Source organism: Dendropsophus ebraccatus, chromosome 4, assembly GCF_027789765.1.
Source record: "Dendropsophus ebraccatus isolate aDenEbr1 chromosome 4, aDenEbr1.pat, whole genome shotgun sequence".
NCBI classification, from domain to species: Eukaryota; Metazoa; Chordata; class Amphibia; order Anura; family Hylidae; genus Dendropsophus; species Dendropsophus ebraccatus.
In genome coordinates, this window is record NC_091457.1 from 78,757,321 (window position 1) to 78,780,128 (window position 22,808).

The 22,808-nt window shown below is 42.4% G+C and overlaps 1 protein-coding gene across 2 annotated transcripts; it reads right to left on the reverse strand.

Moving 5' to 3' along the window:
* Nucleotides 1–6,982: 6,982 nt before the first annotated feature.
* On the reverse strand, nt 6,983–18,871 carry NOB1 (NIN1 (RPN12) binding protein 1 homolog). Of its 2 annotated transcripts, XM_069968538.1 has the most exons (9): nt 18,763–18,871; nt 18,560–18,692; nt 17,216–17,349; nt 16,014–16,085; nt 12,170–12,310; nt 10,743–10,970; nt 9,776–9,873; nt 9,235–9,379; nt 6,983–7,585 (listed from the first exon to the last, which is right to left on the reverse strand). In XM_069968538.1, exons 1-9 carry the CDS (start codon nt 18,829–18,831, stop codon nt 7,316–7,318), a joined length of 1,290 nt encoding a protein of 429 aa, XP_069824639.1. In that variant the 5' UTR covers nt 18,832–18,871; the 3' UTR covers nt 6,983–7,315. The 2 variants fall into 2 exon arrangements, with proteins under 2 accessions (XP_069824639.1, XP_069824640.1); XM_069968539.1 differs by lacking the exon at nt 16,014–16,085.
* Nucleotides 18,872–22,808: the final 3,937 nt, after the last annotated feature.

The window sequence follows — 22,808 nt, forward strand, 5'->3', positions numbered from 1 at the left end:
CACCGCACCGTCTGAACAGTGCGGCCCACGTACTGCAGCCTACAAGGACACTCAAGAAGATATACTACATACTGTGAAGAGCAGCAGTATGTACCCCGAGTCTGAAATATTTCATTAGTAGCGGTGGAGTTGAACATAGATGATGGTGAGTTTGCTATTCAATTACAGCAAAGACACCTAGTCATATTGCACCGTAGGGTACCAATGAGACCATATTTATGCATACTATTGTCAGTGTCAGAAGTGATTTTCCGAAGTCTGCTAGGTGCTAACTGGCCTCGCAGTGTTTTTGTTCTGCGGAAAATAACAGGTTGTTTAGGAAGAATGGGTTTTAAAACCGGATCACTTAAAATAATTCTCCAATGTTTCATTGAGGGTGCGTTCACACCTACAGGATCCGCAGCGGATTTTCATGCTGCGAGTTTGCAGCGAAATCAGCTGCGTATCCTGTACTGTGAAGCTCAATGGGTCCCATACACGCAGCTGCCTGCATGGGACCCGGCCCCTTCAACCCCTGCGTCGCTGCCGGCCGCCTGCAGCTTATAGCCCCAGCCCCCTTAAACCCCTGCACCGCCCCCCCGCCCGATCGCCGCCCCGCCCCTTGTGTGCCACAGTTATATTCAGTGATAAGAGATACCCCGTATTTGTTCTTTTGCTCCGCAGTGTCCTGATCTTTATGTTTTTCTTCCATCCTATCTAAAATATTTTTCTGCGTAATGTTTTTATTTCTGTTATATGCATTGGATAATAAACGTTTAGGATAACCTTTGCTTACAAAGCGATTATATAGAATCTTAGACTGGTCTTTGAAATCGGAATCACTCGTGCAATTCTTTCGGAAAATTACTTCTGACACTGACAATAGTATGCATAAATATGGTCTCATTGGTACCCTACGGTGCAATATGACTAGGTGTCTTTGCTGTAATTGGATAGCAGACTCACCATCATCTACGTTCAACTCCACCGCTACTAATGAAATATTTCAGACTCAGGGTACATACTGCTGCTCTTCACAGTATGTAGTATATCTTCTTGAGTGTCCTTGTAGGCTGCAGTACAGGGGCCGCACTGTTCAGCCGGTACGGTGCCGTATGAACAAACACAGAGCTAATATCAAGAATGCCTTTTTACTACGTAGTGTCTCTAGACACTACTTCCTTAAACATAATGCTGATTCTAGCAGTTTGAAATTAACTATTTTGAAACAGATCACAGAGAATATACCCAATAGATACAGACAGCTTATTAATAGGGAGTCTTATTGGATATTTAGAATGGGTACCCTTTCTCCAGGTGGACTAAATGAGACAATAGAGAATACAAAGGTCTGAATTGTGCTCTTCTTTTTTATGTCTTTTAGGAATCATATATATACATATAGTTTCTATATTGGTTTAACGCTATTTATACGTACTTGCTTGTATATACACTCACCGGCCACTTTATTAGGTACACCTGTCCAACTGCATGTTACCACTTAATTTCTAATCAGCCAATCACATGGCGGCAACTCAGTGCATTTAGGCATGTAGACATGGTCAAGACAATCTCCTGCAGTTCAAACCGCGCATCAGTATGGGGAAGAAAGGGGATTTGAGTGCCTTTGAACGTGGCATGGTTGTTGGTGCCAGAAGGGCTGGTCTGAGTATTTCAGAAACTGCTGATCTACTGGGATTTTCACGCACAACCATCTCTAGGGTTTACAGAAAATGGTCCGAAAAAAAGAAAAAACATCCAGTGAGCGGCAGTTCTGTGGGCGGAAATGCCTTGTTGATGCCAGAGGTCAGAGGAAAATGGGCAGACTAGTTCGAGCTGATAGAAAGGCAACAGTGACTCAAATAGCCAACCGTTACAACCAAGGTAGGCAGAAGAGCATCTCTGAACGCACAGTACGTCGAACTTTGAGGCACATGGGCTACAGCAGCAGAAGACCACACCGGGTGCCACTCCTTTCATCTAAGAACAGGAAACTGAGGCTACAATTTGCACAAGCTCATCGAAATTGGATAGTAGAAGATTGGAAAAACGTTGCCTGGTCTGATGAGTCTCGATTTCTGCTTGAACATGACAATGAGTTCACTGTACTCAAATGGCCTCCACAGTCACCAGATCTCAATCCAATAGAGCATCTTTGGGATGTGGTGGAATGGGAGATTCGCATCGTGGATGTGCAACCGACAAATCTGCGGTAACTGTGTGATGCCATCATGTCAATATGGACCAAAATCTCTGAGGAATGCTTCCAGCACCTTGTTGTATCTATGCCACAAAGAATTGAGGCAGTTCTGAAGGCAAAAGGGGGTCCAACCCGTTACTAGCATGGTGTACCTAATAAAGTGGCCGGTGAGTGTATGTTATTGTACATTGTCTATCATTATTTATGTGTTGATCATTATCATGTACTTCTTTCTTTTATGGTCACTTTGGAATCAGCAATTTTTGGGTTATTTTGTTGCTGGGGATTTTTGCCCAACCCCCTCTGACATCATAGATCTGTTTTTTTTGTATAAATTAGTTTTTTGTTAGTGTAATTTTTATGACTCTTGAGAAAGGAACCGGTACGATTGCGTCTTTTAATAAATAGTTTTATATATATTTTATAATTTAACTTTGTGGTTGGAGAATTTTGCCATTTCTGGAAGAAAGCAGCCATGTTTTTATTAGCCTGGAAAACCCATTTAATCCTGAGAGTTCTAAAGTCAAACTCATGTATATAGGCTGACAAAAGCAGGGTTTATATTTTAACTCAACCAAGAGATAAGAAATAGGTGTGTCTGGGAGCAGCTTGCTGCACCTGTTTGGCTAAGCAGAAGATGCATGTGTTAAAAGGTTTTCTAGGACTTGCTGAATGTCCTATCCTGAGGGTAGGTGAACAATATATATGCTTGGGGGGTTGCCAACTTCTGGGTCTATCATTTATTTGGCAGAGCTGGAAGCACTGGCATTTATTGTGTAGCAATCATGTAGGCTGCTGCAACTTTGCTTCTGGGAGTGGATGGGAGTAGTAACTCATAGCCCTATTTCACGGAACGATTATCGTTCATAACGATTTTACGTGTGGGAACGTGAATGATATCTGTAGTGTAACGATTAGCGAATTATTGTTGAAAGACCAACGATTTTTTTTCGACATGTTGAAAAAAAATAGTGAACAACTCAACGTCGATTTCGCTGTTGTCGTTCACTCGTTTACAGCTATTCCACAGAAAGAATATCGTTAACGAGCAGTCGTTTGAACGATTTTATGAACGATAATCATTCGAAAAAGTTCCGTGGAATAGGGCCTTCAGCCCCCCTCCAATCTGATTACTGATAACTTAGAATAAGGGTCCATTTACACAGAAAGATTATCTGCCAAAGATTTGAAGCCAAAGCCAGGAATGGATTTGATAACAGGAAAAATCTCAGGCTTTCCTTTACGACCTGATCTGTTTATAGTCGGTTTCTGGCTTTGGCTTTAAATCTTTGGCAGATAATCTTTCTGTGTAAATGGACCCTGAGGATGGGCCATCAAGGCTCATCAATCATATTCATTAGGTGTGTAAGGAGAGTGCTCGGGACTTGAGCTTGTTCCATGCATGGAAACTATTGGCTGCTTTTAGCTGTCATCATGGAGCAATTGCTGTGGCTATGTAACCATTTGAATGACCTTACACCAGTGATAGCTAACCTTGACACTCCAGCTGTTGCAAAACTACAATTCCCAACATAACTGGGCAGCCAAAGCCATATCTTTGGTTGTTCAGGCATGATGGGAATTGTAGTTTTACAACACCTGGAGTGTCAAGGTTTGCCATCACTGCCTTACATACCCAATTGATGGTGCAGTGGTCCAGACTCCCAACAATCCATTGTCAGGGAAGACTGAGGCCTTTGCTGGGCCTCCAGTGGCTGCCTGACTCAGGAACTGTTACTGCCTGCCTAGAGCAGTGTGTACCAAAAGAGCCCCAAGCTGAAATAAATTTAGTACATACATACATACATACATACTGTAAATATACTGCATTGATACTGCACAGTTATTACTCATGGAAGTCATAGAAGTGATTTAAAATATAAATAACTCCTCATAGGGAAAGTTTAAATCAGCACTTTTCCCGTTTTTTTGGGGGGGAAAAAAAAAGGTGAAAAACAAACAAAAATTTTTAGTATTGCAGCATCCAGAAATGGCTGATATAAGCGCATTTTAAATAGAGTAAAAGTAAAATAATACCAAATACCAGAATTGCCAAAATATCCCACAAAAATGGAATAGAAAGTGATTAAAATGTCTTGAAAATGCAGGCATAGTACCAATAAAAATACAGATCATGGCAACAAATGGACCCCAATACAGCTCCACAGACATAAAATAATAATAATAATAATAATAATAATAATAATAATAATAATAATAATAATAATAAAAAAAGAAAGTACGAAAACATGATGGAAACTATACAGTTGTGGTATCATTGTAATTGTACCAGACTAAGGAATACAGATAACATGTACACTTTACAGGATAACGAATGGTACAAAACCACCACTGTGGATGGAAGTTATGGTTCTTAGAATGAAGAAAAAATATTAAGATTGTTTTATATTTGTGAATGCAATATGAAAAACATTATCCATTGTTCAATCGCTTCCAGAACAACAGCAAAGTGCCTATAAGGGGGCTACCCGAAATCCGCAATTGCTACAGGCTGCCTTCAGCAGCAAATTCGAGAGTGTAGAAATAATGGATCAATGCAGTACATATGTAGTGCATTGATTCCTATAAGCAATCATGGTATTAAAATTAGTTCCATAGGGGCACTAGAAAAGTGTGCAAAAAAAAATAAAATTTTAAAAAAATAAATCCATCCCATAGTAAAAAAAAAAAAAAAATTCAAGTCATCCCCCTTTTCCTGTTTTTCAAATAAAAAAAAATAATAATTTGGTATTTCCGCATGCCGAATCAACCGGGGAAAAAAAAAAAAAAAAAAAAAAAATATTATATATATATATATATAGATATCTCTATATATATATATTAATAATAATTAAGTGTTTAAAAAAAATCAAAACTACAAATCATGGTGCAAAACATTACCCCTCACACAGCCCCAGAGACCAAATAAAAAAATGTTGGTTAATTCTGACAATTTTAAAAACTTTTTTTTTTTTTTTACGTTTACATATTTTAGTAGTAAAATAAAAAAGTTATATAAATTGGGTATTGTTGTAATCATACTAACTTGCGTTTAGAGCAAAAATGGTTCGGACCAGCTCAACTTGCGTTTACACAGAGAGATTTATTTGACAGATCGTTGAAGCCTAAGCCAAAAACGGGGAACAGGACATAAAGGAAAGCCTAAAATTTCTCCTTTTTTCAAATCCATTTCTGGCTTTGGCTTCAAAAATCTGTCAGATAAATCTCTCTATGTAAACTCACCATTACCTAAGGGGTGTAGATGACATTTTACAATGATGATTCACCTCATGGTGAATGGTGTAAACACAAAACTCACCTAAAATTTGAAAAAGACCCTTTTTTTTTTTACCAATTTCACCTTCCAAATAATTTTTATTAGTTTCACAGCATACTTGATGAAAAAATGAAGCATGTTCTTACAAAGTTATTAAAGTGCTATGGCAAAAATTAAAGTTGGCTGTGACGTGAAGGGGTTAAAATAAGTTATGTTAGTCATATTAACGAGGCGTTCACATGTAACGAGTTTTCAACAGATTTTCTCTGTCCATTTACACAGAAAGATTATCTGACAGATTATCTGCCAAAGATTTGAAGACAAAGCAAGAAAGACTATAAACTAGTCATAAAAGGAAAGACAGATTTTTCCTGTTTTCAAATCCATTCCTGGCTTTGGCTTCAAATCTTTGGCAGATAATCTTTCTGTGTAAATGGACCCTAATACTCTATCATTATAGTCTATAGCACTCAATTCTCAGAGTGGACTGTCAGAGAATGTATCATGCCATAGACTTACTTCTTACTTATTTCTTACTTCTCTGGGTCCCTGCTCAGTGACAACCTGCTCAACCAATTGCTGGATGCTGCGGGACAATGCAGTTATTTGCTGAGTGGGCCATTACTGAGCAGGGACCCAGAGAAGCTAACAGGAACATGCTGGTGAAACATGGTCAGGTTAACAGTGTCAGAAGCTAAGTAGTTAATTTTTACAAGTTTATAGCACAATACATTCTCGCAGCAGAAAAATGGAATTGAAATTAGTATCGAAACCGATTTCATGGCAAGTAACTTGCAGTGTGAAATCCGCTGTGAACGCGGTATGTGTGAAGGCACCCTTAAGAATGTTTTTTTCTAGTTTGTCATTTTACTATCTAGATCAGGGGTAGGGAACCTTGGCTCTCCAATTATTGTAAGACTACAACTCCCATTATGTATGGACAGCTTTAGCTGTCCATGCATGATGGGAGTTGTAGTTTTGCAACAGTTGGAGAGCCAAGGTTCCCTACACCTGATCTATGTTATAAAATAATCCTGAAATCTTGCAGTTTTTATTCTGGTCACGAAGCCCGGCAGGCTTGCCTTTCTACAGATTACGTTTCAGCTGTCTCTTCCTTTTCAGAACACCAGAGTCTAGATAAAATGGGATCAGACCATTCAGTACAAAGATTATTTCCCCCATTCCCTGCACAGTGATTGTGACCCACAGAGCAAAACTAGAAAATTCTCCAAGTGAAGTGAATAGGGTCATCTAACATATAAAATTTTAAATTAATGTTTTTAATGTAAAATAAGATAAGAAAAAAAAATTAGCATGTTTCAGTATCTGGTTCTGTTTGGTGAAAAAAAATAAAATAAAATGCAGGTAGCACAATCTTTTTAATGTTAAGCGCCTTAGAAAGGGTTCTATAAAAAGAAAAAAAAAATTACACACACACACACACACACACACACACACACACACACACACACACACACACACACACACACACACCTTTAAAGTACCCTTTTAATCAAACACACAGAGACTTGTTGCCAAATTTTAATCCGGAACCGGGTGTCATGTTTCACAATTTGTTTAAAAGCTGCTTATGTGCTTTAAAAAAGAACAGACCAGGACACAAATGTTTGTTAAGCAGCATAGTGATAACTACGAATGGTCATGAGAATTTCACCTCAACTTTGTAAAACATTAACTAGGAAGAGACGCCATTATTATATAAAGTACGTAATCCTTTGCCAAACCTTGCATTTCATATATTCCTACATAAAATTCCACTGCAAGCCAGGCTGACATAAGGCACATTATAAATAAAGTCATCATATCTTTACTTCTTCCCTCCCCTGATGATACAGGACTCATCTCTTCTTCACTCCTTTTTTTCGGGGAGCATTAGGGTTCACCCGTCGTCGCCCAGCTCCTACTGCTCCATCTTTGATGTTCAAATTAGCGGCACGGCTGTATATGTCGTTTTCTGCAAACGGTGAGGCTCCAGCAATGTAATCTGGGTTAAAGACGTCTGTTTTAGATCTGGCTTTTTTGGAAAGCCTCTGCTGAGGGAAACTCTGGTCCCACACTAAGTGTGGGTTGGATGCGTGCTTGCCACCTTGTGGGGCTGGCAGGGAGTGCTGCAGGAAAACATAAATGAAGAATGGTAAAGATGTATGTTGCTGACCAGTTTGCAGAAGTTGCATATATAGGGTTGCTATAATATAACTGTGTTTAGCATTACTGTTTATGCCCACTATAACCGTTAGTTATGCCTGGTTATATGTACACTGTACTATCCTCTTGAAAACATGAGCAATGCCAAACCTCAAAATGTAGATCAACTTCTATACTAATAAATTTGATATAAAAATTAGATCACAAGAGGAAGAAAGGATATGCAAAATAGCTCTCACACCTCTTAGGCAAGTCAAGTCTCGCTCAGTCATGGAGCCTTAGAACATTGACTGGGGATTTTATGTCAAGCCAAGCTATCTTTTCAAAAGGAAAGATTTCCCATCTGCAGACAGCTGTTTCGGGGTTTTTGCCCCTTATCAGTGCAGAGCAGGGTGTCGGCTGGCTAGTGAGAGGTCTATCGACGTGGGTCAAAGGGGTAGTGACTCTTCGTAAGGAGAGCCTGTCATAAAGACGTGTGGAGACTTACAGACCATTGCTGCTCCACTGAGAATTCTGGGAAGAAAGGATATGCAAAACAGCTCTCACACAAAGAGATGTTTCTTCAAGTCAAGTCTCGCTCAGTCAAGGAGCCTTAGAACATTGACTGTGGATTTTATGCCAAGCCAAACTATCTCTCCAAAAGGAAAGATTTTCTATTTGCAGATGAGAAATTCTTGGACAATTACCAAGGTGTTATATCGCCACCTCTTGGTCACACTTCTAAAAGCAGTTAAAAAAAAAAAGGGAGCAAAAATTGTGAAGAAAAAAAAAACAAAAAGTATATAAAACACTGCTGCGTTTACAAGGAACGATTATTGTTTGAATTTTCACAATAACGATCGCATTTGAGAGATAATCGTTCGGTATAAACACAGTAAGCCATCAAGCGACGAGTGAGAAATCGTTCATTTCGATCTTTTAACACATTCTCAAATCGTTGTTCGCTAAAAAATTCACAGATCACTTCATGTAAAATTATCGCAATAAGGGTGCCTTCACACCTAACGTATTGCAGCAGAAAATCCGCTGCGGATCCGCAGCAGAAAATCCGCTGCGGATCCGCAGCAGATTTAACTAAATGAATGAACACAGCATTAAATACGCACTGTCAAATCCGCTGCGGATCCACAGCGGATTTGTAAGTGCGGATTTGATGCTATGTTCATTCATTTAGTTAAATCTGCTGCGGATCCGCAGCGGATTTTCTGCTGCGATACGGTAGGTGTGAAGGCACCCTAACGATTTTTCTTACAAATTTTCTATTTATTCGTCTAAATGTTGATCGTTATAAAAAACAAAATCATTAAACGATCGATTGGGCGAATTATCAAAATAGCATGCCTTGGCTGTCCTGTGTACAAGTGAATTAGTGTTCTGTCCTCACTAAAGATTTGTGAGAATTTATAAGAAGGGGCTCCTAAAAGCAACAGTTCATACCTTTATATAGTACAAAATAAGGGATTGGCTGGCTGCTATAGTCACATGTGCAGCACCATAAAACAGCTGCCTCTGCTGTATGTAATCTCTTGTATTAGAAACTTCGAGCATATCCATGTACAGCTGAAGGCTAAACTGCTGTATGCCCATTTTCAGCAATTTGTTTACATCTTACCCGCAGCCCACGAGTATTTAGAACTTTGGGGTTTTTGGAGAAATGCATGTGAAGGCTGCCATCTTCATTCACAGACACAGCGACTTTCTTCAGGGTCCTATTACCACAGTTGGGACAGAACACTTTAGTCATCTCTGCTGTAGTCCTGAAATAAAAGAAAATGTTAGTTATTAGCAGGTGCACCGTTTCACCCTTTACAAGCATTCTGATTGGCTGAAATGCCTTGTGCCTGGACTGAAAGGGTATCTTCTACTCGGTACTATTTATGCAATGCTGTCACATTAGAGTTGTCAAAGAGGCTTCAATAGCTTCAAACAAGCCTCATAGCTACCCATAAACAATGCATGCAATATGCATTCACATAAATACTGCCTAGCTATGGTATGGTTGGCAAACATATTGATGGACAACTTTGCCGGAGAAAGCTTTACCCACTGCTGATGCATATGAGGCCCTTACAGAGAAAGTATGACACATGGACCTGAATGCATGCATTACCAAAGCCTAAGTAATCAATATGAAAAAACCTCCATTCACTCACTTGAAGCAGCCATGACAGCGCAGAATGTAGTTCCTGGTCTGGCGAATCAGCATTCCATCCACAGAGAGCACGTGCAGCCCCATCTGTAGCAGCACATTCTGAGGGCAGGAAAACAGATTCAGGGCAATAGATTGTGGATCAGGATCCATAATTAAGGAAACCAAAATGTTAATTCTTAAAGGGAACCTGTCGTCACTAAAGATGAGCGAACTTACAGTAAGTAATCTTTGTTTCCCATGGGACATGGTTGCCCCAACTAGTCTTGTTGTTTCTTGAGATTAATTGTCTCCCACATAGGGATAGGCATCTAGTGTGCGTCCTCTTTTTAATTATGAAAACTAGACCTTGGAATTTAGATGTGTCCATTAAGTTAACAGCTGGTCGCCTAGATTATTGACCATGGTGGCTGGGCTGATGAATCCCTCAATGCTCTGAAGGGAGCCTGCACCTTATCGTCAGTAATTCATCTTCACGATGACAGTTCCCAGCCAGAGAAGCTGTCAATATACATTGTGTGTGTATCCTGCCTGTCAATATCACTAGAATGTGCCAACTAAAACAAAGTGTACCTGTCATTTGTAAAAACTTTTGATCTGTCCAATCCGAGTGTTCAGACCCATACTGATCGTAAGAACGAGCGGGGCAGGAAGCGCTGCAGTGCGTCCTCCCCAGCTCTGAAGTATTTAAAACAAAATACCAGCTCATAATATATGTCTATGGAGCCTGACTCATCTTACACACAGCAGGGAGAGGATGGGTCTGAACACTCAGACCAGGACCGATCAAAACTTTTGACACGACTCTATGACATGTTACAGGTTTTTGCAAATGACAGGTACACTTTAATCTCTATGACCAGTTTTATTCTTGGAATAATCATCACTAAAAATAGTAGCACAAATAGAAGTAATATGCAAAATCTAAATGAAGCTGTTGAGGGAGAACTTGAAACAAATTGCAATAATACCTGCATGGCAAAGTCTGTAGTCAGACAGCCGACTACCACGTCAACTGGGGCCTCCAGACTGCTCATGTCCTGTTGGATCTGTCTGATGTTACTTGGTGTAATCCAGCCTCCCCCATCATCATCCTCATCTTCTCCTTCCTCACTGGTAGACCTGTCAGCTTCATGGTCCTGTTCATCAGTTAGATACGATTCCTTTAGGCTTGTAGTCACAGACACTGACTGGGCATTCTGCATGGACAAAAAATACTGGTTGATTATTAGCAACCATATAGAGTGCAAGACTTGAGAAACACAAAAATGTCCACTACCTACACAGTTATGGTGCTGGGAGGATTACAGTAGAGTTATTGGAAGCAAAAGACAATGCTTTGGTTATGGGCAATAGTAGCATCTAGTATTACTATATACAGAAATATAAGCAGCAGCACTCAGTACCAAGTAGAATCACAAAAGGTTCTTTATTCACCCCTCAGTGTGCAATGTTTCAGTCCCATAATAGGATCTTTTTAAAGCAATAAACACAAGATTAACACTTTATGGACTGAACATTTTATAATGTTGAGAATTATGATTAAGGCAGAACTGCTATTTTTTGGTCTGGCTATATGTATATGCAAGCAGATCACTATATGATACTTAATAGAATATGTAGTTCACTAATATATGTATCTTTTCCCTATATATTTATTTTTATTATGCATCATTATGATGATGTACTGACATCACTAATAAGTGTTGGGGGGGGGGGATATAAATGCCTGCTTTTTTATTGCTTGAGAAAGATACTATGGAAACATTGCACACTAATGTCTGAATAAGGGTGCATTCACACAAACAGGATCTGCAGCAGATTTGATGGTGTAGATTTGAAGCTGCAGATTCAAAGCAAATCAATTCTAGGCCATCAAATCTGCTGTGGATCTGCTGCAGATTCAAATCTGCGCCATCAAATCTGCTGCAGATCCTGCATGTGTGAACGCACCCTTAAGAAGAATTTAAAAAAATAAATAAAAATAGTTCACCTGTTCGTTTCTATATTGGACTGTTAGGAGACTAGACGTTGGGTCCTTGGAGCTGTGAACTCGGCCTTGGCAACAATCCTCTTCACTGTGTGGTTTTGCTATTCTATCGTTCGCTGTGGTTTAGAGCTACACTGCATATCTCCCATTATGTATATTACCTAGTGGTAGTAAACTGCACATATGGGGAGTTCTTTTAAACTTATTTACAGCGTACCCCTTTAATCCAAGGCAATCTGTCGTCTACAGAGCCAAGTTTAGATGACAAGTCACCTACACTGACAAGTCACCTAGACTAGGCGGGAATCCCAAGTGTAGAACCCCTCCTTGTAAAGAGATGCGATACTATGCTATGGCTGGGGCATTACATACAGACAGCTATACATTCTGACTTAATGCCATGTGTACCATTAACTCCAGCAAATCATCTTCGATATTTGGCAGGGGGTTTCTCCAGAAGAAAAAGGAATTATATTCTTTATTCTCTGTACTGTCTTTAGTCTCCTCTGTCATCTGTGTCTTCAGCGAGTCATCTTTCTTACCTGTGGACTAGAGAGGGAGAATATACAGTATTGTCAAAGCTCTAATATGGGCACTTTCTAAATCCTTATGTAAACTATAGATACAAAAGCAAACATGGATAAATTCACCTTCCAACATATGCACAAGAGTAGGGACTACCACCAATCACTGGAACACAGAGGGAAATAGGTTGATAAAGAAATGAACAATCTGAAAATACAGTAATAGCTCACCTCTCACCTGTAAAACTGGATAAATTAACCCGAAAACAGGGGGGGGGGGTGGAGGGGCGGGTAGCGTTGCACGGATCCAAACACCAGCCTATGAGGTAGTTCCAGCACTCTCGAGCGAGCAGTATAAAACTTAACTTTTATTTAATCTGTGCATTAAAATATTAAAACAAACGCGTTTCACGCAGTAGCACTTAGCCATGGTCACCCACAGACCATGAAACTGCACGCTCGGGAGTGTTGGAACTACTTCACTATTCTAAACATAAATGAATGGAAGCATCCATCCACATTTCCAAGCACAAAACTAAAACACAGAGCCAAATGTAGCACACCACACAGTAACATTTGTCATGATAATTGCAATGTAAGACAATGTGAGGTGGGATATACTGGGTGGACCTTTACACAACAGAAAGAGGAGAATATAATATGGCGCATCCTGACTATATTAAACTACGAAAGAACACTGCATCAGTAGAAGCAGTGCAATAACACAATAAGGGTAGCTTCACACGTACCGACTCGCATCGTTAACGCTGCGAGTCGGCTAGGTCCTGGCAGATCCCTTTCACTACATACACACAGCAGTGTGAACGACTGCTGCGTGTATGTAATTCTGCCGGCCGCTTAACCAGGGCTGTGGAGTCGGAGTCAGAGATAGACTCCGACTCCAGCCAAAACTAAGTCGGAGTCATATCAATTTTATAAGTTTTTCTCATCAATATTTTATGAGCAACATTCTAATAGGACACTGGCCCTATTAGATAAGGGTGGTCGGGGAAAAAAGTTGTCAGCCACTATTTGGCCGTTTGTTTCTAAGCTGGAATACAGGAGTCCATTGTGTGGGGGGAGATCTGTGCTGTTCTCCTCCAGGATGCTGGATTACTGTAGTAGTGTAATTACTGTAGTAGCAGCAGTGTAATATGAAGATATCCTGTGTAATATAGAGGAGGAGAAGACATAAGTAGTGTAGCAGTAACCTCTGTCCTCAGTGTGGTGTTTTCTCTCTGGGAGAAGATTGTGTGTTTTTCTTTAGTGTTCTATGGCAGCAGGTGTGTGTGTGTGTGTGTGTGTGTGTGTGTGTGTGTGTGTGTATGTATGTATGTATGTATGTATGTATGTGTGCTATGGCTGCAGGCTGTGTGTGTATGCTATGGCTGCAGCAGGCTGTGCATGTGTGGGTTTGTGAGCGCATGTATGTATGTATGTATGTATGTGTGCTATGGCTGCAGCAGGCTGTGTGTGTGTGTATGTATGTATGTGCTATTGCGTGCCCCCACAGTGACCCTCAACATCACTATGTGTGACTATCAGTATGGCTGACCCCTCTGTATCACAGGGATTTGGCATTGTTAGCAGTGTTTCTTTGTGTATGGTGAGTACTTAGTTAGAAACATAGAAGACTGTCAGCAGGAAAAAACACCTGCTCCATCTAGTCTAGTTCTGAGTAGTTCAGGACATGGAGGCTGGAGACTGGCTGCATCCACTGCACAAACAGGAGAAGCTGCTTTATATACTGTAGGGATCTTCTAGGGGGATGGTGTGTTTGGACACAGTTCACAGCAGACTTGGACTTGTAAAATAACAGCTTGGCGTTTATTTGCAGCATAAACAGTCCATCAAACAGAAATATAGCAACACCGTGCTTTTAAGAACAAAACAAACAAAAAGATCTTGCCCGTCTGGGCGCTTACTAACAGGTTTCTTCACCTATCTGACACTAGACAAACAGTGCGTCTTTCACCTGGATACCGCAGGGTGTATATAAGCTCCAGCAGCGTCTGTATTCACAGCTCCCACCAAACACACAGGCTGATCACTCCTGGCTGAGAGGCAACACTGGATCCTCTGCAGGGCTTTTACCTTGTCAGGCTGATTAGGGTCTGAGACACCTGACCCCAAAACCTGACCTGGATCGGGGGGAGGGAATGGCAAGTCCCACTACCTACCTGCCATTCCATGTAAGTCCAGGCCCGGCAATAATAAATAATAGCTCAGCAGCATAACACTGCTGAGCACAGATCCCTCCTGGACTTACCATCTCACACTCGAGCACTTCTCCCGTGACATGTCCACAATACATTATTCCTTTATTCACTCAGAAGTCGCCCCAGGATCATGTAGGACATTAGGGAGAAGCTGCTGAGCCAGTGTGATAAATAACTCCCCTGGTATCTGACGGAAATTTATGAAGGAGCAGGAGTCGAAGTCGGTCCTGATAAAATTCAGGAGTCGGAGTTGGAGCTACGGCTTACCGACTCCACAGCCCTGCGCTTAACCCCTTCTGTTGCCGCCCGGCTCCCGCTCTGTTTACATTACCTGTCCTCGCTGCATGGGGTCCCGGCGTACTGCTCTCCCGCCCGGCCAATCAGTTGCTGTGGCTGGGCAACACACTGATTGGCCGAGTGGGAGAGCAGTATGCCAGGACCCAGTGCAGCGAAGACAGGTAATGTACACAGAGCGGAAGCCGGGCGGCAGCTGAAGGTGTTAAGTGGCCGGCAGAATTACATACACGCAGCGGTCGTTCAGACCGCTGTGTGTATGTAGTGAAAGTGATCTGCCAGGACCTAGCCGACTCGGAGTGTTATTAACGCTGCGAGTCGGTACGTGTGAAGCTACCCTAACACTGATCAGAAAATGGCCATTTTGTCAGTGTGTGCAAAGGTTAACAAAATGACTCTGCATGTGATTAAATTGGATTTAACTATTAGGTGCAGTATCTGTTGGCATACGTCTAGCAACAAGGGGGTGGTAAACCAATAAATAGAGATGAGTGCAACTTAAAGGGGTGCTCCAGCGTGGGGGCACTTTTTTGGGGGGGACCGAGGAGGTGGCAGAAATAAAAGACTTCCACTTACCTCCCCGGTTCCAGCGGCGGGTCCCGCATCACGGCGCTCTGGTGCTCGATTCCCGTCCGCTTCCGGGTGTCTGACGCCGCCCTAGACGCTACGTCTCAGGGTCGCTCAGCCACTCAGTGAAGGAGGCGGGATCCGTTTGAAGTCTGCTCGGATCCCACCTCCTTCAATGAGTGGCTGAGCGGCCCTGAGACGTAGCGTCACGGGCGGCGTCAGACACCCAGAAGCGTCCGGGAACCCGGCACTGGAACCGGGGAGGTAAGTGGACGTCTTTTATTTCAGCCACCTCCTCCCCGGTTCCCTCAAAAAAGTGCCCCCACGCTGGATAACCCCTTTAAGAATAATTGAGTTGGATTGTTCGGCATTTGAATACCGATGGCTGAAGAAGTTGGATGCAACCCTAGGGAGTCCTGGAAAACATGGATACAGCCATAGGCTGTAGGTATTCAAATCCCATTCAATCATGTTTGAGTTGCCCTCATCTTTACAGATAAACCTTGAGTCGGGGAACAAGAATTCCCATAAGTTCATTGAAGAAATGTCATATGACATGAGTTTATGAACAAGTGAAGGATTTTCTTCAATCTATATTTGGAGCATCTTTAACTATTTCATTTTTAAACTCAGAAAAAGAAAGTTTACCTTGGAAGGAAAATGGAAACCAGCCACATTGACTGGTGCCTCAGGATGCTGAGTTGTGGTGCTGATAGAGACCTGGAAAATAGGACTCTCTCAATTACAGTGTAACAGGCACAAGATTAAACAGAATCTGACTCATCATATTTAAGCTGGCCATACATAGGAGATGGGCGTAAACTAAATGCTTATTTGGTTGAAAACTACCATGCCTGATCACCCCATACACATGCATATCTGGAGTGTGCATTGGTTTTAGATGCCAGACACCCCCCCATGACCCAAAGGAGGACTGGGCATGTTAAAAACCAACTGCTTTATCAGTACTGGTAAAAATTTAGAAGGCTACCTTTAGTCTTGCTGCTTTAAAGGGGTATTCTCATCTCAGATAACATAGTAAACTTGTAGAGTTTGTCAATTTAAATACATTCATTTAGCAAACGTGTCTCTTCTCCTAATATGCTGCTCTTTCCCTTGTTAACAGCTCATTGTCTAAGTTACCAACCACCACTCTGCTCTGAAAACAGTGGTCAGGCCACTGTTTTCAGAGCAGAGTGGTGGTCGGTAACCTAGACATTGAGGGGAAAAAGCAGCATATCAGAGGAAGTTTTATAAATGAATGCATTTGCAAAAATATTAAATTACTGAATCCTACAAGTATAACTATGTAAGCCCAGACGGGAATATCCCTTTAAAGGTAACCTGTCCCTTCTGTTATGTAAATCTCTCCCAGTATCTAGATATCAGAAACAGCGTTCAGACGTTTAATTCTTGCTCCTAGTGCCCTGTACATAGGCATAGGGGCAGGGCTGCAGCAGCATTTAGTCATGCGCCCTCTGCCTTGCTCCCAGCCATATTAACACAGTTTGATGTGGGACAAATGATCCATGATCCAAGTCTACAATAAGACGTCCCACAGCTCAGCTATCACCCCATACTCCTCCTTGTCAATGTAGTCAGTCGTGTGAGGAGAAGCAATAATGTCGCTTTTCAGTGGTCATAAGTAGCGATAAGCGAACTTGCCAAAAGTTCGGCATCACCGCCAAATGACTAGTCAGAACCCATTAACATCTATAGCCTGGGAATGCAGAATGTTATTAGTGGCATTTATAGGGTTAAAAAAAAGGATTGATCATACATGAAAGCTCACATCTGGGATTCCCTCTATATCAGGGGAGCCCTCACAGAATTTGGAGGCAGAAAGTTACCTTCTGTGGTGGCTCCATTCTAATATGTTCTGTACCAACATGTTCAACCTCAAGCTGGTAGGTGAGAGCAAGGACCTTGATGTCAGTGGCTGACAGGCTGACATAATCCCCAGTCTTCTTAGAGAAATCTGTCACTGTAGAAAAAACAGACAACAACCAGCCAGCTGATGAATAAGCCAAATATTTTCCATGTGCACATAGGGTCTAACCCAGTGTAGTGATTATAGGATCTAACCCAGTTGGTAAAAACACTTGCCGAATGACAACAGAAGCTTTGACTTCAATGGCCAGGTATGAAATGAAAGCCTTATGTGTGTGTGTGTGTGTATATATATATATATATATATATATACACACACATATATATATATATATATATACACACACATACACACAGGTACCTTTTTAAATGGTCAGGTCTCACGATCAGTATATAGAGCAAAAAGAAGCAAGCAGTTGATCACATCTCTCCCAAGCTTGCTTAAGGAGACAAGCTTCATAGCTTTAGTACAGAACTCCAGCAGTCAGACTGGTAATGCAGCAAGCTGGTGAGTGAAGAAATCAGCTCTGCGCTTCTAGCTTGGTCAAGGTCTGAACCCCCAGACTGACCAGAAGATTTATTCAAATGACTGTGATAAAAGTACAAGCAGGTGATGTATCCTACTGAACAGCAAGAGTCGAGGCAGCATAAGCACTGAAATATGGCCATATCCCTCAAAAAAAGATAAGACTTTATTCAATCTGTAACAACTTTAATGGTATATCCACATGTATAGGATCTGCAGCAGATCAGATGCTGTTTTTATTCATTTGTTATTTGCAGCAGATCCTGAACATGTGAACATAACCTAAGCAGAGAACTGTAAGGCAGTAGATGATACTACTTTTCAGGTTCCCGATCAGGACTTGGGAACTATTGGGAATTTCCTTTGAATAGTTAGGTAAAACACAGAGGAGCGTATGCCATATATAATGTGGTGACTCGGGACAGGGTATATATACTACAAAACTGCACCCCTCTCTGTAACAGCTTGTAGGGCAGTGACCCCCATGCTTGGAGCTGTAGCCTTGTGAGGGCTGGAGAGCCACAGGTTGGGGATCACTGATGTCCGCCGCCCTGTGATCCTGCAGCATCCCTGGATCTAGGGGTCACCAGGTGTTGCACAATGACAACAGGGCATGCTAGCAGTGCCATCACACTGGTGAGCACTGGATTCCATGATAGAATAAGGCCACAATCAGGAGACAACCAGTCAGCCTTCCATCTACTTGTATGACACCGGCCCCTCAGCCCTCCTGAGACTTGTAGTACCACGTGTAACCTTCCCTGTGCTCTGTCCTTACCCAGCTGGATGCTGTCAGGTGTGGGCTCCCTGAACACAAGCTCATAGGGCAGCACTGCCAGTCTCCTCCTGGTCGGCTTGTCCCTGATCTCGTCCACCACTTCCCGCACAGTGTAGATGAGCGCCCCGATCTCCTGCAGACACATGACAGTCAGTCAGGCCATGTACACACAGTAATCCCTCTCTAGTGACCGCTCCGCTCACCTGTAATGCGGCATTCCTCAAGAAAGCTCCGGAATCCGCCACAACGTGCTGGACCTTGGAGGACGCCATGTTTTTTTAGATTGTCCTGCCGTTCAGCCAATCAGAGAATCACTTTTTTCCTGCAGCGTACGGCGTACTGCAGCGCCATCTGCTGGCCAATAGAGAATACTGCATCATGGTAGAGGTTCCTGGTTGTGTACAATGTTCGTGTTATCGGCCATGTACACACGTGTGTTTAGGAGCTCACACCCCAGCCGATCACTATGTCACTTCACATATACAGTCATTTTATGCCCATGATTAAAACATCTGTAAAATGAAATGCAAGTGACTTGTTTTAGGCAAATACTGTCTTGAAAAAACTGCCTTTATCTGTCTTAAAATATTAATTTTTAAGTCATAAAAAATAGGATAATATCATTAGCATGTTAGCATTTGCTGTACCCCCCCCCCCCAAAAAAAAAAAAAAAAAAAAAAAAAAAAAAAAATATATATATATATATATATATATATATATATATATATATATATATATCCTACCAGCAGGATATATTCACACTAGGAAGAACTCACAACAACATTTGTAGTGTTGAGCAGATCTGCCAAAACGTTTGGGTAATCCGAACCCGAGCGCGGTATTTGATTCACTGTGGTTGCAGAAGTTGGATGCCGCCCTAGAGTTCTGGAAAACATGGATAGGGAGAAGAGATGAGCGAACGTGCTTGTCCGAGCTTGGTACTCGATCGAGTATTAGGGTACTTGATGGTACTCGTTACTCGGACGAGCATCTCGCGATACTCGAGAAAATCTCATCAGCCGTTTCCTGTAAGTTTGCGCACTTTTTCTCAGCCAATAAACATGCAGGAGACTCTTTGGTACATCCTGCGATCACGTGGGACCCATACATGTCGATAGCAGCGATTGGTTGGCCAGATCAGATGACCCTGCCATATAACACTCTGCGCCGGCAGTGCTCGCTTCAGACGCATGCTGTGAGAGATCAGGGAAAGAGCTGCTGCTGGTCAGGGAGAGTGTCAGTGTAGGATTTAGCGTTCCAGTAGGCAGGGTATATACTAGCAATATAAACAAACAGCCCTTTTCAGGACTTAAAGGAGAAGTCCGGCGAAAATTATTTTTTTATATGTTATTACTGATGGAAAGTTATACAATTTTCTAATGTACATTAATTATGGGAAATGCTCCTATACTGCTATTTCCCTTAATTTAGTGTACCAGGAAGTGTTAGAATTTTCTCAGAAGCAGTGACGTCACGACGAAAGGTGTAATTCCTATGGAGTGTACAGCAGGGGGCGCACTATATATAGAAGTAAATGAGTACCATTGACTTCTATATATAGTGCGCCCCTGCTGGACACTCCATTGGAATTACAATGGATGTGTATGTAATGTAATGTACAGTGTTTTTGATTGAATACATTTATGAAATACTTTGGGGAGCAAGTGTCCTTGCTCCCCAAAGTATTCCATAAATGTAAGCAATCAGTACATCACAGTAAGCCCGCCGCCCGCCGCTACCGAACGCCCGCCGCTGCCGCCACTGCCACCGCTGTGGACTACTCTCAACTACTACTCTCCCCACCTGCTCATAGCATGTGCAGGTGATGGGAGAGTAGTAGCCGGGTTATATGGCTGAGATCGCCGCCGCGATGCTGCGCAGGGGGAGCCGCTCATCACTGCAGCTATCATCCCCCTCCGATCCCCCCTCCTGCTGCTTCCTTACTCTATGTGATAGCTGACTTCCTGCCCGGACGCCGACATGGTACTCATTGACTTCTATATATAGTGCGCCCCCTGCTGGACACTCCATAGGAATTACACCTTTCGTCGTGACGTCACTGCTTCTGAGATAATTCTAACACTTCCTGGTACACTAAATTAAGGGAAATAGCAGTATAGGAGCATTTCCCATAATTAATGTACATTAGAAAATTGTATAACTTTCCATCAGTAATAACATATAAAAAAATAATTTTCGCCGGACTTCTCCTTTAAAGCTTTTATTAATACTATTACTAGAGACTGCTGGCTGGGATTTGCAGTGCTGCTACCACAATTTAACCAGCACATTGTGGATGCCTGGCTGCTGGCAGAAAGGGGACATTAGGTGTTGCATACACACCCCTAAGAAGTGCTCAGTGTACTCCTTTTTGATTTTGGGGCTGGTGGTCCTGGTGTACTGCACTGTATAGCTGGGAGCTGTAGTGCATCCCGCATAGAACTTACTTCACTGCTCATATTGTATTGGGGTGACAAAGTGTGTACAGTTGTTGCCCATACCAGATGCACCACCTAAACTAGTGTGTATTGCACTGTATAGCTGGGAGTTGTAGTGCATAGAACTTACTTCACTGCTCATTGTATTGGGGTGACAAAGTGTGTACAGTTGTTGCCCATACCAGATAGCACCACCTAAACTAGTGTGTACTGCACTGTATAGCTGGGAGTTGTAGTGCATCCCGCATAGAAATTACTTCATTGCTCATTGTATTGGGGTGACAAAGTGTGTACAGTTGTTGCCCATACCAGATAGCACCACCTAAACTAGTGTGTACTGCACTGTATAGCTGGGAGTTGTAGTGCATCCCGCATAGAAATTACTTCACTGCTCATTGTATTGGGGTGACAGAAAGTGTGTACAGTTGTTGCCTATACCAGATAGCACCATCAAGCCACCCCCCCCTAAACTAGTGTGTACTGCACTGTATAGCTGGGATATGTAGTGCATCCTGCATAGAACTTGCTTCACTGCTCATTGTATTGGGGTGACAAAGTGTGTACAGTTGTTGCCCATACCAGATAGCACCGTCAAGCCCTCCCTAAACTAGTATGTACTGCACTGTATAGCTGGGATATGTAGTGCATCCTGCATAGAACTTCACTGCTCATTGTAAGGGGGTGTCACAGCGTGTGTGTATAGTTCTGGCCAATACCAGATTGTACTGTACAGCCCCCCCTAAACTAGTGGGTACTACACTGTATTGCTGGGATTTGTGGTATACCTGCATAAAACTTCACTGCTCATTGTAAGGGGGTATCCCAGCATGTGTCTAGGTCCAGCCACTACCAGATTGTACAGTACAGCCCCCCCTAAACTAGTGGGTACTACACGGTATTGCTGGGATTTGTAGTACACTACCCCTCAAGTGATGATCCCTTTGCATGACACAATTGCCAGATCTTCAAGGATCAAAGTCAAATTCAAAATAAAAACAGCGGTGGGGGGGGGGGGGGGGGGGGGGGGAGGTGGTGAGTCACATTATGCAGGGATTGCAGTCAAATTGAAAATCGAAAGGGTGGTGGCGGGGGTAGAAGTCAGTAGTTACATTATGCTGCAGTCAAATTGAAAATCGAAAGGGGGTGGTGGGGGTAGAAGTCAGTAGTTACATTATGCAGGGAATGTTACCCCAACTGCTACAGTCAAATTGAAAATCAAAAGGGTGCTGGGGGTTGTTGGCTACTGCAGGGCCTTAACTGGCACCCATGTAGACTACTGGTGTGCCTGCCCTTGCCTCGTTGTTGCTGGGCCTTAACTGGCACCCATGTAGCCTACTGGTGTGCCTGCCCTTGCCTCGTTGTTGCTGGGCCTTAACTGACACCCATGTAGCCTACTGGTGTGCCTGCCCTTGCCTCGTTGTTGCTGGGCCTTAACTGGCACCCATGTAGCCAACTGGTGTGCCTGCCCTTGCCTCATTGTTTCTGGGCCTTAACTGGCACCCATGTAGCCTACTGGTGTGCCTGCCCTTGCCTCGTTGTTGCTGGGCCTTAACTGGCACCCATGTAGCCTACTGGTGTGCCAACCCTTGCCTCGTTGTTGCTGGGCCTTAACTGGCACCCATGTAGACTACTGGTGTGCCTGCCCTTGCCAATTAATTTTTTTTTATTTTCTAACATTCAATTTAAATTGTAAAATCAAATCGACTTCAATTAAAATGCAATTTTCACTGTACAAGGAACAGACAGTGATAATGGTGGATCCTAATTTAGCATGCTTGTGTTATCCATTTCAAACCATATGACCTGTGGAT

Bases quoted from the DNA above. Each gene is read 5' to 3' on its own strand.
- NOB1 (XM_069968538.1), bottom strand. From the start codon at position 18,831: ATGGCGTCCTCCAAGGTCCAGCACGTTGTGGCGGATTCCGGAGCTTTC. The intron at 9,874-10,742 runs GTATTATTGCAA...TCCTGCCCTCAG, and splicing joins CTACAGACTTTGCCATGCAG to AATGTGCTGCTACAGATGGG. The intron at 9,380-9,775 runs GTGAGTGAATGG...CTTTTATTTCAG, and splicing joins CGCTGTCATGGCTGCTTCAA to GACTACAGCAGAGATGACTA.